The following is a 15,982-nucleotide window of genomic DNA, read 5'->3' as shown; positions in this document are numbered from 1 at the left end:
TATAACAAATATATTTAATATTACATTTTGCTTGTTTGATTTTTGTAGGAAATCATACCCCTAGACCAGGGGTGGGGAACCTGCGGCCCGCGGGCCGAATGCGGCCCGCGTGACTGTTCCATGTGGCCCGCGTCAAAATTTCTTTACCCAGGATATATTGAAACAACAGCTCAAAAAAGAGTAGGCTCTGCAATCTGCATTCTCGGTATATTGCGAATGGCCTTCTATGACTAGTTAATCCATCATAGAAGGCCATTTGTAACAACAATGTGTACGTCACAATGTGACCAGTTATTGTGAATCGGTCAGTTATGCCATTCGGAAAAAGTGTTTTGCGGAGTAGCCTACTTAAAGTGTTTTGCAGAGTTAGCCTACTTCTCAAATTAGCAAAATTTTTCGTTGTACAATGGCTTCTGCAAAGAAAAGAAAGATTGGTGATGAAGGCAGAATGTTCCAGCATTTTTTATTCGCTGCATTTTTATCTGTAAATAAAATTTCGAAATTTTTAGTGGCCCGCCTGTGTTATTTCTCATTTTATGTGGCCCGCAATACTAAAAAGGTTCCCCACCCCTGCCCTAGACAAAAGCCTAAATTATCCCTTTTAATTATCCTTTTTATAAACAAAAGATACGGCTATCAGATAGCCCCAAACCCTACACTAGGAGACTTAAGATTAGCAAAACCCTACACGGTTACCGAGATTGACAGAGTGAAGTTTTCCAATTGTTGAAGTGTTGTTGCCGGGGAATTATTCCATTCACTAGGTGCCGCTGAATGGAGAGCAGTTCTGAAATGCGTTGCTCAAGTGCACACCCTGAGAGTCGAACCAGCGCCGCGTGATCTTGAGCCGGGCGCGTAAGCACTGAGCTAAGCGGGGTGGACTACACCATTTCAAGCTCCAAATTACACCATTTCACCTAAAATTAGCTACACCAACGCACTAAATTTTCTACAAAAATACAGAAGTATTAGAAAAGTTCTCTACGTGTTCGTGTGTTTACTTTGCCGTTCTCTACATGTTCGCTCCAGCAATGAAAAGTAAATTAAATTGAGTAGGTATTAGGAATAACAAAAATTTACATAGCAAATAACAAAAATCACGACGCTTGATCTTGAAGATTCTTCGTTCACGAAGTTAGCCTACGCGCTAACCAACTGAACTAAAAAAACGACTAATCGTCTTCAAACGACTAACAGAAACGTTGCAGTAAGTATCCGAGCGCGCAAGACAGCAAACCGTTTAGACGTCATAACCTTATATCAATTGTCTTAAAATTCATCACCTTATATCATCAACTTATGTCTATAAACCAGTGTCATCTTTTTTATAATGCTCCGGTCTCATCAAACCCAAGCATTCAAAAATGAACAAAGGAAAGAAATAAAATGTCTCATGCACATTGTGAATCGAGACTGGTTTAACAGCAATTAAGTAACTTCAATCATCACTATATCTCTATGTATTAATCAATCAATTGTTTCGAATTATCTTACGCTGCCTTCGCCTTGTAACGCTGTTCTTGCCCGCTCGGATCAACTTCGCTCTGCTTTCAACGCATTGATCAACACGATCCCCTGATCAACTCGATGCAGCCTCAAAATTTCCACCCCAATTTTCTACTTTTTCCTGGTAATGTAGCCTATCAGTGCCTCTGGTTTCGATCGCTAGCCTCCCGACCCAGCTGGGCGAACCTGCCCCAACGTCTGGCCAGTGCACATCCGTGCTCGCCGAATCAAAGCTTACTCTTCTCCAGTGAGTATGTATTAGGCTACATTCCCACCTATATTTTTTGTTTCTATTGATTAATCGAGCCTCTGCTCCACATTTTTATTTGAATTTCGTCTGCCACGAGAGCCAAATTATCCTTAAATAGTTGACTCTCTTCCTCGTGGTAGACCCCAATTTCATCCGCTCTGCCTACTGGCAGACCGGGTTTGAGAGTCAAGTACCTGCGCCGAGGTCGCGTGAAGAAGACGTGGGCGCCGCTCGGCGGTCAATTACTGCCGGTTCCAGCGTCCACACGCGACGGGTCGCCCGGCCCGTCGCAGGCCATCTTTCTGGGCAATGCAAAAAGAGCCTGTCTCCCTGGCTCGCTCGCCATTCTAAATTTGCGGACGGGTCATGTAACGTTTTCGATCCACACTCTCCCTCCACAGGTACCTCGACCCCCCAGCCTGGCCCCAGCGACCTAAGCTGGTGGACTTACCCTTCCAGGTGCATCGTCACCCCTAAATCACGCCGCTCCCCGCCGCCGCGGGATGTGGCAGACCGGTTTTCGAAAAGTCTTCGACCTGGCTATATAGCCAGGTCGATGTTTGTTTGTGCTGTTTGTTTGTGCATATGTTTGTTTGTGCTCTCTCGCCGTATCAATCCTTTGTACCCGTGCGCTGTTGATGCGAATAAAACAGTTTAACACCGGTGTGCACTGTCTGCAGTTAGCAGGTCGGTTTACTAAAGTCTTCGACCTGGCTATGTTTGTTTGTGCTCTCTCGCCGTGTCAATCCTTTGTACCCGTGCGCTGTTGATGCGAATAAAACAGTTGAACACTAATGTCTTTTATATAGCTAAGTTGGCTACAAGTGTTTTCTTCTTGGTCAACATGGTGATTAATTCATATTTGCTTTAATGGTGATATTTCTTTGTTTTTTCTGTATTGGTGTTCATATTTCCGCTTTTTTTTAGTGTGATTATTTGTTCGTTTGTTTTTATTAGGCTACTGTGTTAGACTGCAACAGGCTAGGGTGGCAGCTGACATACATGACCTTACAGGTCTTCCGTTGCCATCCTGTGGTTCTGATAGACACTCAATTTGTATGTAGGCTAGGCTACTTTTTGTTTGTTTATAACCAGCAAAGCAATAAACTGAACTGAACTAAACATTCTAGCCTACATTAGTTAAAAACAAGTCTGCAACCACAATATCATGCACAGTTTCACTGTTGATAATAGACAATAGCCTATGCCTGCATTTGCATACTTTCCACGCAGATTCTGTGAGTTGCCCTATCTTTCCTAGGTGACGCTGTAAACAACAACCTCTGGCAGATTTGCCATTGACTTTCCAGACTATGTAGGCTATACACTAACTTACAATGGCTCTGGCTCTCACTCAAACTTCTGGAAAAATGCAATTTAATTTTGATAAATTTGGTCAAATGGGCTACAAGGTGTGTTTTAAATCAAAAAGCAATAATTTTGCCTGAAAATGCACAAAACACAATCAAAACGAAGTTGAAGTTGCTTATTGTAGCGGCGCATTGCTTATTAAAATGCCCGCCCCTACAATCGTCGCCCGTCGGCAGGAAGACAGCACCTCTGGGCACGATAGTAGCGAGGTAGGGTCAGGACACGGTATTCTTCGAAGTTATATTTCTTGATTTATTTCAACACAGCAAGCATGATGTTGAACAACAGAATCCAGAAAAAAGATTAGGCTACTGAACAAAAACACCACAACGGTTGACAGCCGCGAAACCACAAATAAACTCTCTCTGAACAACGCCCTGCCGCCTACTCGGTTACTTGATCGAGTAAAAAAAACGTTCTTCTTGCAGTGAAATGTTTCCAGCTACTTAAAAAGGACCCTAGTTTTGATTGGAAAAGCGCCGCTGTGAGCATCGCAATCGCTAGAATCAATTCAGTACAAATTCAGTACAAATTCAGTACTTTCAATTCCCCAGCGAGGTGCGAGACTGCACATTGCACAAGTGCACAATAAGCCTACGGTATTAGGCTAATTGTACAGATTAAATGAATTCTAGCATACTGACGCGAATCAAGAGCGCGTGACGTCAGAAGCTAACGGGGCATTTTCTGTAGGGTGCCGTAAGTCCACAAAGGTTGGAAATCATTGGACTGAATTATTGTCGAATTTGACGAGATAGGTCTACTGATGGATTGTGGGGGTTTTTATCATAAACTGAAAAAGCCTCTTAATCATAGGCTCCCTGTTTCGTTCACTTGTTGATTCGCCGAGATTAACAGAATTCAGCTAAACATCTTACAGGTAACTTCAGTTTAAAACCGTTAACAAATAAAAAAAGATTTGTTTTTATATTTGTTTACAAACGTGATAAAAATATAGAAATGAAAAAAAATTCAACTAACAATAACATAGATTATTGCAAATTTAAATCATCATCATAAAATGTGCCTTTTTAATATAATATTTACACCTACAGTGTTTCTCCACATGTTTTCTTTCTCTTAACTATATAACGTGCTTTTCATTTTTAGTAAATTCTGCTTCCACTGCAGATTCTTGGTAAGAATGGGCTGGATGGTTTTCCGTTTTGTAAGCCTTTATTCACCCAATCATGAATGTCTAGTGTTGCTTTCATATTTTCCGTCAAGGGAGGAATTCTATCCCGAGTTACGAGGAACATGGGAATATTAAGCAAGTCAAGAAAAACCTTGTAGCGATCACTGAAACAAGAGAGAAAATAGTGTTATCACTCTGAGACAATGTTTAAACTTCAAATAAACAAATCCACAGTAAAACAAATCTACAGTAAAAAGTAAATTTAGATGCCAGGCGCTGTGCCACAGCCGAGCGACTACACATTGTAACAATCAGTAGCCTAATGATGAAGTAAAGCAAACTTTCTTTGTTCTGACGGACCAAATCACCTTTATTTCTAGCTTTGAGGTTTAGGCTTTGGCATGGTTTCAAGCATAGCATCTTTTCACTAATTGGGACTATAGGTGGGCAAATTTTCAAAAAAGGACACTTTTAGCGCGAGAGTTATGTTAAAAAGGGCACTTTTCGCGCGTAAATGATAGGAAAAAGGGCATTTTTTTCCCGAGCGTAAAACATGTAGGCCTAAGCTTAAAAATGCAGATTTCTCAGGCAAATTGTGGGTAAAAAGGCATATTATACCTAGACTAAACTTTTGAGACCATGATTGATTCCTATATTCATCCCACCCACAATATTTTATGAATAATAATGTACGGTAATAAAATTTAAGCTAGCAACATTTAGTTGCAGAGGTCTCTTGTAGCCTACTGAAGTAAAAAGAAACAACTATGATAATAGCCTATATGAAGCACATTACTGCTAAGATTTTATAATGAGTTGAATCTTTGAAGAATTAGATGATTCTAAAGAGCTGGTATTTTATTTTGATGAAAATCAGGAACAAACTTCGGTAATTCAGATATTTAGAATCTCACACAAAAATTGAGGTACTTACAAGTCACAACACAAATTGATAATTAATCTGCTTGAATGGAACGTTAAGGATATTATAAGTAAGGTCAAAGGTATGCTCATAAGTTCTAAATGTATGCTGAAGCTTTCCATTTAGCTGTTCATTCTTTAACTTGGATCTAACTTCAACAAAAATTAAGTCTTAAAAATTGCCCACCTAGTTTCAAACTAGGGTGGCAAAGAAAGGGCTAGGGGGTCAAGCAAAGGGACTAGGTGGGCAATTGCCCACCTAGATTACATATGTGATGCTATGGTTTCAAGTACATCACAATTATTGGCTAATATCAGTTCAGTTTGTTTTTATTTCTGATCATCACAACGAAAAACAACCTAGTCTATGCCAAACCCATAGCAGAGGTCAAGCAAAATATAGAAGCGACTAAATGAGAACGTTATGACCTGCTTAGTAGGCTACCACTAAAACAGGGCAATCAGGTTTAAATACAGTATGGCGCGGTCGCTACATATTACAGAAAGTTTGAATGTATTTTAGCGAACAGTGTTATGCTCAGCACTGAATCAAGTTTTCAAGTTATCTTAAAACTCTGCTTTATCAAATGTAGGCTACACACTACGAACAAGTTACATTATCTTACAATGTTTAGGAAAACAAGCATAGAGAAGTTAGGATTTTAATGTAGCCTAGGTTGCAATGTTTGCAGAATTTATGACTATAAGTATTCAAGGTTTTGTTTTACATCACTTTGGCTTGCTAACCAATAAAGTTATTTTTCTAGTTCATAACAAGTGAGTTTTAACATAGTTAGGCCTGCTTTGTATTTCAAAATTGTTATATTGCTGCTCAGTGCTAAAATTTAAGTTGGTTATGGAATTTTTAAAAACTTCTTTTAACTTGTTAATTCACAAGTAGGCTAATCCTCTTACACCAGGTCTGGCCACCCCTGCCCTAACAATCCAAGTTTGTTGAAACTGTGGGTGAAAGATATGAGTTGCAGGGATTTTAATCCAACCAAGACCAACCGTAGGCTATATGTTCACTGCACTTTTTACCAAGTGATTTCATTTCAACACGTGAAGATGCAAATGTTACAGCCAAAACTCAACAAGATCTCGGCTTGCAAAGTATTGAAACCTTGTCCAACTGTTGGTGCATTCTGGCCAATTCACATGCTTACGCAATATTTACATGGCAGCCCTGTTCTCATAGATGTGCTCTTCTGTGGAGTTCCAGCTGTTAACTGCAGTGCATTTGTAATTGCACTTTAGACTAAATGTAAGTTAGAAATGGACACAAACTAAAATGACTGGCTTTATTACAATTTTTAAAGTTACATTCACATTGTAGAAATTGTGAACTTTGTTTCGTGACGTCACATACCAATTATGCATCCTTTATGACGTGCGTCAGACTTAAAAAATAAAATTTCGGAATCTTTGGATTCGCTTCTTTAAAGTAGTTCAGAATTTTGCATGACTTTTAATCACTGGTTAACCGAAGTTATGATCGCGAAAGTTGAACTACTTTCGTAAAGCCGGATTTAAACCAGATATCCCGGATTTAAACACTCCAACCCCCTAATTCCGTGATTCATAATCAGACTCTTAATACGTAAATCGACTTCATTTCAAAGTTAGTGTTATTTCAAACTTTTTCAATAGCGCGAGAGAGAAAGAGATCTCAGGTGCTTGGAATAGGATAGGACTTCTTGCTGTAGGCTAAGTATACAGAAGGAAATTTCTCTTAATAATCATTCATGAAATTGATCAACCATCCAACTGCCATTCATTCAATTGCAAGACATTTTAAACATGATTCTTTTACTTTTTTTGAAACCGAAAATTCAGAGCGATTTCATCAATTCTTTCATTGACGATTTGTACGAAGATATTGTCTGGGTAATTAGGCCATGTTCACTTAGGACAAGGGTCACCAAAGTTTTTTCTCTGAGAGCCGGATTGCTGCGAGATTAACAGCTGCCGGCCGGATGCAAATTGCGAAAAGATATACAACTATTTAGAATCTCTATTAACTTGAATTGTCCAAATCCTTCTGCTTATGATGTCTAGTCTGGCTGGTATGATTTGACTAAACAGAGATGTCGCACTGATGAAACATTGGTATTTTGAACAACAAAGTTTGTGATGTCATAAGAAGAAACAATATTGAAAAGTCATTAACAGGTTGCGTGTAGCTCAACAGCAACGTCAGTCCTTTACAAAAAGTTTGGTAACTTTTTTCCTTAACAGTTGTAGTGCAGCTTTTATTTCCTCAGCAGGTGGCGGGCCGGATGAAATCAGTTCGCGGGCCGGTTCCGGCCCGCGGGCCGTAGTTTGGTGACCCCTGACTTAGGACATTGATGGAAAATGGTTGATATCAACTGATAAGAAGAAAGCTGACTGATCTTGGACAGCACTTACCTGCAAGTGGCTCGAAGATAATGATATCCGGAAGATCCTCCAGTTCCCATCTTTCCTCCGATCATCCTCTGGACCATGCTGGTGTGGTTGACTGCAAAAGTTGATCAATCCAATAAGTAGCCTAAGTTACAAGCTAATCAACTCGTAGGCTTATACTTTGGTGTAATGCGTCTGCCTTTCAAATGATTGACTGCCATTCAAATGATAGAATGTAGAGCCGAAAACGTTTGCTGCTTACTTACATCTGAGCTTAACAAAGGTGACATCGATGTCTACGAGAGTCTGTAATATTTGGAAGGGAAGATGATATCTCGGCTCCTCTCGGTAGAGATATATCATCAGAGCTCCCTGGAACAATTGAAAATTACAATGTGTTCACTTGGCCATCGTAGTCTTTTCGAAAAAGCACATTTGAAATACCTCAGTCGGTGTATAATAACAACAAAGTAAAAATCATATGCTTCTTTATTAACAACAATACAACGCAGTAGCTGCTTAGATTAGAAGAACAGAAAATATTTCCATTCAGAGGTTGTCATGAGGGAATTCAAACTAAAACCAACCAGGAACTTTACAATGTAGATACCTACTAACGACCTGTTTTAGCCTGGTGCTGCGAGTTCGCTGTGGTAATAGCGAACTGCACTAGCTTTTGGAGTACAGTTCGCTAGTCATGTGCTATGACGAAATAATAGTCATTCGCTTATGACGAAAAAGCACATAACTAGGGAAGTGTGTTCCGAAAGCTAGTGCAATTCGCTATTACTACAACGACCTCGCAACATCAGGCTAAAACAGGTCGTTAAAATCTACATTGTGAAGTAAGCAACGATCATGCTGCTAAAAGCGAAACTCAATCAATTGCATATCCAAGAAGTGATCAAATAAATTCAAGAATATCATGATGTTGTTCATGTCGTAGGTGACAAACTGAGACATAAGATTGATGAGAAAATCAATTTCCTGATATTTCTTGATAACAATTCATTTCGCATCGGAAGCCAACCTGAGTTGCTTTGTGTGTGAATCTTCTTCCTCCTTTCTCCACAAGACTCTTGTGGATATTTTCATCAAAGAGAGATGAAAACATCTCTTGTCTCGTCTCATGCTCCTCTCGAAGTTCATCTCTCCTTCCAGGATTTGAGCATTTCTATAATGACGCAGACGATGACGTAAAATAGCATTTCAATTTGGTTTTAATGATTTTTTTGTTTAGCAGCAAAATATTAAATAATTTGAGTTAAGAATAAGAGAATAATTTTGATTCTTCATCACGTTATAAAATAACTCTTGACCTAACCTCCAAAATTGTGTTTTTAACATTAATTCAGCGTTTACCGACGGTGTATCGATAAAAACGAACAAATTGTGCCATTTGGGGACGTATCATTGTGACGCAATATAACATTGCATCAAACTGCCCACAACAATAATGTTGAAAGTGATGTAACAACGTCTTTGAGTGATTGCACTTCCAGAAGATATTCCTAATCAAATGACAACTTGCAAAAAAATAAGAACTTGCAGATTGAAAATAAACAGTTACAACTGCACGTGTAGAAATAGCCTGAAGTTTAAACCTCGAAGCTAATTTCCGGTTCAGTGATTCAAAATTCACTTGCAATAAAACCACCACCAAGCAGTTTACAATCAATAAAAATTCAACCAGGTTTGGTAACTACAAAAATTTATTGGTGGAGCTTTCGCCGCCGTAAAGGCGGCTTCATCAGTAGGCTACTCTTATTCAAATAGAATCAAATGGATTATTTATTGATTAGCAATTATTTATGATTAGCAATTCCCATAACACCGAGAAACCAGAACTGAGGTTAAGAGTCTGCAGAAACCTTTTATTACTATAAGCAGTTTACACACAGGAAAACTAAAATACGTTGAAAGTGATTCATGATTGATATGACGTATCAGGAAAGCTTCTGAATCACAAAGATGACAGATCTACAGTGGGTAGTAGAGTACACATTAAGAGAACTCAAGTATGCGTGTGGCATGGTAAACTTCTATTCGCTTGTTAACGTCACAACCAGCAGGTAGATTGCAAAAGTGGTTGATGAGGATTATTTCATCACAAATGTATAAACTGCTGTGACATCACTGTTTGTTATTACAGCAGCCTCTTACCTCCAACTCACTTTGTTCTTGGTTCAACATCTCATCTACCACCCTCTTGAACTTGTCAAAAAAGTTAAAACCGTCTTCCTCCAGACCGGGAGTTCGTTCCAACCAGTTGTTAATCAGAGAGAGGAGAGATGGCTCCGATTTTGCTTTCAAGAGTTTTTCTTTTTCTTCCCCGAAAAAAACTTCTTCATAACTTTTCTGATTGTGCAGGATTCTTAAGTCCTGGGAATGGCCATAAGTTTGACACAGTTTGGAATTTGTACGTTGCAAAGAAACTTAAAACCAAACTATAAGTAGAAAGTCACGTAAAATGAGTTATGTCATACTCTGTAGGTTTTTATACCATCTCATTCATTTTGTGCGATTTACAATAACAAATTTACATTGTTTCTACGTAACACTTACTTCTCTTACTCCAAGTCGGATCTCAATCATCCTGAACTGGAAACTCTGAAATCCTGATGAGTTCCCGAAGACTTTCCTGAAGAAGAATTTGCATTTTATGGTAAATGTGAAAATATGATAAACTGCTTAACTAGCTCACACAAAATGATCTGAAAAATTACGCAGCTCAACGGGTCAAATATTTGAGAGGTAAAATTAATTGTTCAGAAAAGGACTCAAGCAGATTAGGAGAAAACCAGATATTTTTTTTTTACTTTGTTTGTGCCGCTGTCTCGTGTTGTGCTTCTGTCCATCTTGCGTGATCTGCTTGAGTCCTTTTCTGAACAATTAATTAATTTTACCTCTCAAACACTTGACCCGTTGTGCCGCGTAATTTTTCAGTTATTATTTTGTGTGAGCTAGTTAAGCAGTTTCTCAAATGTTTAGATTTGACCATAATTTGCTGTGATACTGTAGCCTATTATTCTTTAGTATTTCTTTTAAAATTATTTTTCTTGTAGGCTTGAAAAGGGCTGTATGACTAGCCGATAACCTTCGCTTTTTGTTTTTTGTGTTTATAATGTTAAATGTAGTGTTGTTGCTGGGTTATGTCTGTTTATGGTTTAAACAAGTTGTCTCTCCACCCAAATTGTATCGTCGTTATACGACTAATACACAAAATCAACAAAGACGAGCACTGTGATGCAACAATCGTGTTCTTGCGGTTGCGGCGTTAAAGTCAAACACAATCTCACCTCATCTCAAGAAAGTCCTGTGGCGTCATTGTTTCCAAGATGTCAAATTGTGAACACAGAAGCTGCAACATGAAGAATCATTTCGAAGGCCTCAAAATAGCGAAACGAGGCTTGCGCGTGGTTAGCCTTTTCATATGACGTTTCATACGAGACTTTTTTGTCGTATCCACTCCAGGCACATATAGCGGTCCAAGATATAGATCGAGAGAAAGAGAATTTTCTTTCAAACTAACTGCAATAAGCACCACACTCACCTTTTAGATGACCAACTTTCATCACCCCACTCACCTTTAAGACACCAACCACTCTGCCAAGCCTTGATATGGCGGAGAGTTGCGTTCTCTCTTCCAGATATTCCTCCGCGAAGATGTCGCGTACCAAATCGATCTCGTACAAGATCTGTTTGAACCAGAGTTCGAACGCTGGAATGTATCAAGAGCTTCCATTGAAAGTCGATTATATTTGAAATTTATTATTTTCATTATAAACATTATGTTGATCTATGCAAGCAGTTAACCATAATATTCACACGTATTCATACTTTGGTGGGTCACAATGAATAGGTGTTCATCATGAATGGTTGCCGCCTTCCCTCCTTTTGAGGTCAACATCTCTTGCGTTGAAAGAATCTCACGAAGCTGCAAAAACAATGTTAGTTTGTTACTCAAGACAAATCTGAGATGAAAGCATCAGTGTAAAAGCAGACAGTACACATTGATGACGTCACAATATTACCAGTCATTGATGATGTCATAGTACCAGCCAGCCTCCAGTTTTGACAATAATAGGCCACATTGGCAGCAGCTCCCACCACTGACGTTGGTTCTCATATGTAAAAGTTGAAAATCATCTGCACTATTTAATTCATAGACAGACAAAACAAATTAACTTTAGCGGATATATCATGTTTTATTATAAAGAGATATAACATAATTAAAAAATAAATTCAAACGCTTTCGACACGTACATCTGTCCTCATCAGGAATTACTTAAATCTGCAATATACATAATGTGAAAATTATAAGGTGAATCTGACTATGCATTATAACTGTAACGACACTCTGAAAAGCATGCCTGTAGTTTACACTTCATGTGATCTGTTTCCCGCTGAGGCCGCTGTACAATTTACTAGTAATCATTCTTGTATCACTTGTTCAGTTTGTGCTTTTCAGTCCGAAATGTCTTTATAGTTATAGTGTATAGTCAGATTTATCTTATAATTTTCATTTTATGTATATTGCAGATTTAAGTAATTCCTGATGAGGACACACGTACGTACGTGTCGAAAACATTTGAGTAGATTATTTTATTTTTAATTGCGTTATATCTCTCATGTTAAACCCGCTAAAGTTACTTTGTTTAGTTTGTTGGCTCAACAAAGCAAACTCTCTACTAAAGCGTTACTTCATAATTCATGCTAAAAATCGTATTTTCACACTTCTTTTGTCTTGTCCACTTTCCCCTGAGTTTCAGAGCAATCTGCTTTTTAGCCTAACTCATTTTGGTCAATCAGAAGACAAAATAATGAAGCAAAACATTTTCTACCAATGAAAAGGCCGCGATAGATTTGTTGTTAATATTTCTTGGTGAACTCAGACTGAGCCATTGTAAATATTTGCAAGAGGTCGGACAAATCCACTAAATATAGTCCTGAATCGTATCATTTGTTCTTCTTCTTGCGTTTGAGGCCGCCACAGATCACGTTGTTACATCCAGGCGCAGCAGCCAATGGATTGTGTATTCATCGAGCGTTGTTAGGTCCACATGTCTATCTTGTGGTCGGTATACAGGACATTGATAGATAATGTGGTGTGCAGTTTGAAAATGTGAGCCACACGCACAAGATGGTGAATCTGCGAGGCCCCACTGAAACATGTTGCTGCTGAAACGGCCCACTCCAGTCCGCAGGCGATTGAGCTTCACCCATTCCTTCCGGGGTAGTTCTGCTCCAGGTGGGGTGTTGGTATTGGGAAGGACTGTGAATTGGGTTGGTCTCGCAACTTCTCTCCATTTACGGTTCCAAACTTTAGAAATGTAGAAGTTCGATTTGCACACAGCTGCAGCATGTCGCGAGAACGGGCGTCGAGATTTCAAGCGCTAGGGCTTTTGAAAGTGCGAGTTTAGGACAATCTGGTTGAAGAGGTGGTCATCCCTTGACATAGCTTGTAGGACCAGACTACGTACGTGGTTTTCCCTACGAAGTCTACCTGGGGCGATGCCTGATAGTACCGGCAGAAAGTCAGTGGGAGTTGGAAGCAGGCATCCGGTGATTATTCTCATGGTGGTGTTGAGGGCAGTGTCAATTTTGGAAGTGTGTACGCTGCGGCACCAAGTGGGGGAAGCATATTCGGAAGTGCTGTAAACAAGTGCAAGAGCACTTGTACGGAGTGTGGATATATTAGCACCCCAGGATGTTCCAGCTAGGCATCTCAGCAAGTTGTTGCGTGCTGATAGCTCAGCATGGAGGGCTTCAGCATGGTGTTTGTAGGTTAATTGTCGGTCGAGCTTCACTCCTAGGTAAGTGGGACACGGGTTGTGTGGGAGTGGGTTTCCATTGAGAGAGACCGACAATTGGCGCGTAGATTCCATGTTGAAAAGGTGAAAAGGTGTGACGGTGGTCTTTGCTAGGCTCAGTTTCAGCATCCACAGCTTCAGGTAGTCTGCTATTTGGACCATGTCATCTGTCAGTGCTTCCTCTACCACATGCCAGGACTCGTCAGAATTGAGTAGTGCCAGATCATAAGCATAGCCGTACTGGCGTGCCGTAGTCTCTGGCATGTCACTAATGTAGATGTTAAATAGTAGAAGTGATAAGCATGATCCTTGCGGAACACCGTTTTTTAAGCGGCGGGGCCGGCTGCACTGCCCGTCACTCGTCTTAAACAAAAAGGTCCGATTTGCAAGAATGTTTGCGAGAAATCGCACTACCTTTTTGTCTGGGATCATGCGGAGGAGCTTTAGGGTTAGCCCTTGGTGCCACACAGTGTCATAGGCAGCAGTGAGGTCCACCAAGATTACTCCTGCTTTGTTGCCCTTCTGGAAACTTTCCTCAATATCCTCGGTCAGCTTGACTGTTTGATGAGTCGTACAGCGTCCGTGCCGAAATCCAGCTTGTTCTTTTGGTAGCTGGAGATCAACAACTGGCTCGAGTCTAGTTAGCAGGAGCCGTTCCAGGATCTTGTATAGGACGCAGAGTAGTGATATTGGGCAATAGCTCTTGGGATCATCAGCTGGCTTGTTTGGTTTAGGTACTGCCGCTACAGTTGCTTTTCGCCAGATTTTAGGTATGGCCTGGAGGGTCAGGCAAGCAGTATAGAACCTTTTCAACCATGCCAGACATTCGGAGCCACAGTGCCTTAAGAATTCTGGAGGGATGTTATCGGGCCCTTGTGCTTTCCCGCTTTTAACTTGTTTGATGGCAGACGCAAGTTCTCTGGTGCTAAAGAGGGCTGACAAATGGCCATCTGCGCTTGGGGCGTTCCAGAGCCTGCTGCATTCCTGCTTCACTGCAAGGGCGTGCTTCTTGTTTGCCACTTTACATTTGCCATTGGCTAGGAGCTGTTGTGCTATGGCGTTAGGGACTCATGTTGCCAACCTCCTCGTGGTGAGTCCTGGTAATTCGAATTAATGAAGCGAATGGCAACAATCAGAGATCGCAACTCACAGGGCACCTGGGGTGGTAAAAGGATAAACCCTCGGCCCCGGTGTCCAATGAGAGAAATTCATCCTGTCGGAGTAACAATCTTGCAGCTAAACGTTGAAGGCCTTACCAAAGCCAAATGCGACGTGTTGGAACATATCATTTGTGATGCAAATAAAGTAAAAAATGTTTTTGTTTCTAAAATTCAAAAGCTTCGTTGCGTCATCAAAGATTATATGAAGATACAAAATCTCCAATCTACTGTCCTTACGTTTAGATAACTCGAGTACGTAATTTGAGGTTCGTCGCCCAATTGTGACGTTGACTGGAAGGCGCCATTGTTGTTGTCATAGGTTTTCCTGCAAATGTGTGTGACGTCAGCATTACAGCTTCTGGTGTAACCTACCGACATGTATGGTGACGTAACAATAGCTCACTTGAGACAACAAAAGCGGTGTAAAGTATTGTATTGTTTCTATAATACTGTAGCTTGCTTTGAAATTTGAAAATCTCTAATAATATAAATTTTAACCAAAACGAGACCAAAATTAGCAAACCCGGAAAGCTAATTCTAAGTCACTTCTCATTTAACTTATTGATCAGATGTGAACATGAAAGCAACAGAAAATCGATCATTACAAATTCATTTAATAACTTAATAGGCTATTGCCCTTTGTCCATTCACTGCAGTGCCGCTTTCAGGTTATTACTGCAATTGCAGTTGATCAGAATTAGCCTCTTGTAAGGCTAGTGCATTGTGAAAACACATTGATTAATTAGCAATGCGTTTCTCTTGGTTTATTATTGTAGAGTTTCTTTTCGGTCGTTGATTATTTTGAATTTTCTTTGGAATTATAAACGATTTTCATTTGTCTCTCCTGTTAGAGTTAGACTTTCTAACAAATTTACATTATTATCCAGATCGATCACCATCATAACAATATAACTTGTATGTTTCTAGGCAGTCGAGTGTAGCAGATGTTTTTGGAAAAGTCTTGATGGCTAGTGTGGAGGCTACACCGGTATGGTTAGCGAAACAGAATGCTCGCTGTTCTATAGTGAGTAGTCAGGTAGTGCTGACGCCAGGAAGATCGCTCCTTTTCAACAGTATAACTTGTAAACAAACAACAATGTCACCCGCTTGTGAAGTAAGGGCACGTCATCACAGTTCGTTCCACAATTGTCTTGTCATCAATGAACAAAGAAGTCGAGGTCACAAGAAATATTGCAGGTGACTTTTAAGACATGACAGAAAATGTCAGCCCTGAAAGAGAAATCAAAAGTAGACGGAAAAAGTTTCGATTGGTTGATTGAAACCATAGCCATGTCACGTGACCACAACATCTAGAATCTAGATCGAACTTCTGTTATTCGCTCCCGGTGTAGGCCTGAGATAAATCGTCAAGCACTAGCTGCCAAATCACTAACTAGCTGCCTGCCATACTTGACTCTAAGTGTCCGGAATAAGAAGATAA

At 40.0% G+C, this 15,982-nt stretch overlaps 1 protein-coding gene across 3 annotated transcripts; it reads right to left on the bottom strand.

The window, feature by feature from the left end:
• Window positions 1-3,160: 3,160 nt before the first annotated feature.
• Window positions 3,161-15,713, bottom strand: LOC145779851 (tryptophan 2,3-dioxygenase-like). 3 transcript variants are annotated; one of them, XM_082591509.1, is made up of 11 exons: window positions 15,645-15,713; window positions 14,779-14,866; window positions 11,409-11,505; window positions 11,156-11,289; window positions 10,868-10,929; window positions 10,134-10,209; window positions 9,732-9,950; window positions 8,599-8,742; window positions 7,835-7,940; window positions 7,593-7,683; window positions 3,161-4,426 (listed from the first exon to the last, which is right to left on the bottom strand). In XM_082591509.1, the coding sequence occupies exons 1-11, from the start codon at window positions 15,668-15,670 to the stop codon at window positions 4,234-4,236; spliced, it is 1,236 nt and encodes a 411-aa protein (XP_082447635.1). In that variant the 5' UTR covers window positions 15,671-15,713; the 3' UTR covers window positions 3,161-4,233. The 3 variants fall into 3 exon arrangements, with proteins under 3 accessions (XP_082447635.1, XP_082447634.1, XP_082447636.1); XM_082591508.1 differs by lacking the exon at window positions 15,645-15,713 and having other exon boundaries at window positions 14,779-14,985; XM_082591510.1 differs by lacking the exons at window positions 7,593-7,683; window positions 15,645-15,713 and having other exon boundaries at window positions 4,240-4,426; window positions 14,779-14,985.
• Window positions 15,714-15,982: the final 269 nt, after the last annotated feature.

This window comes from Aplidium turbinatum, chromosome 11, assembly GCF_918807975.1.
Source record: "Aplidium turbinatum chromosome 11, kaAplTurb1.1, whole genome shotgun sequence".
In the NCBI taxonomy this organism is placed as follows: Eukaryota; Metazoa; Chordata; class Ascidiacea; order Aplousobranchia; family Polyclinidae; genus Aplidium; species Aplidium turbinatum.
Note: the sequence above shows the minus strand (reverse complement) of the source record. Positions and strands in the feature narration are given on the sequence as shown.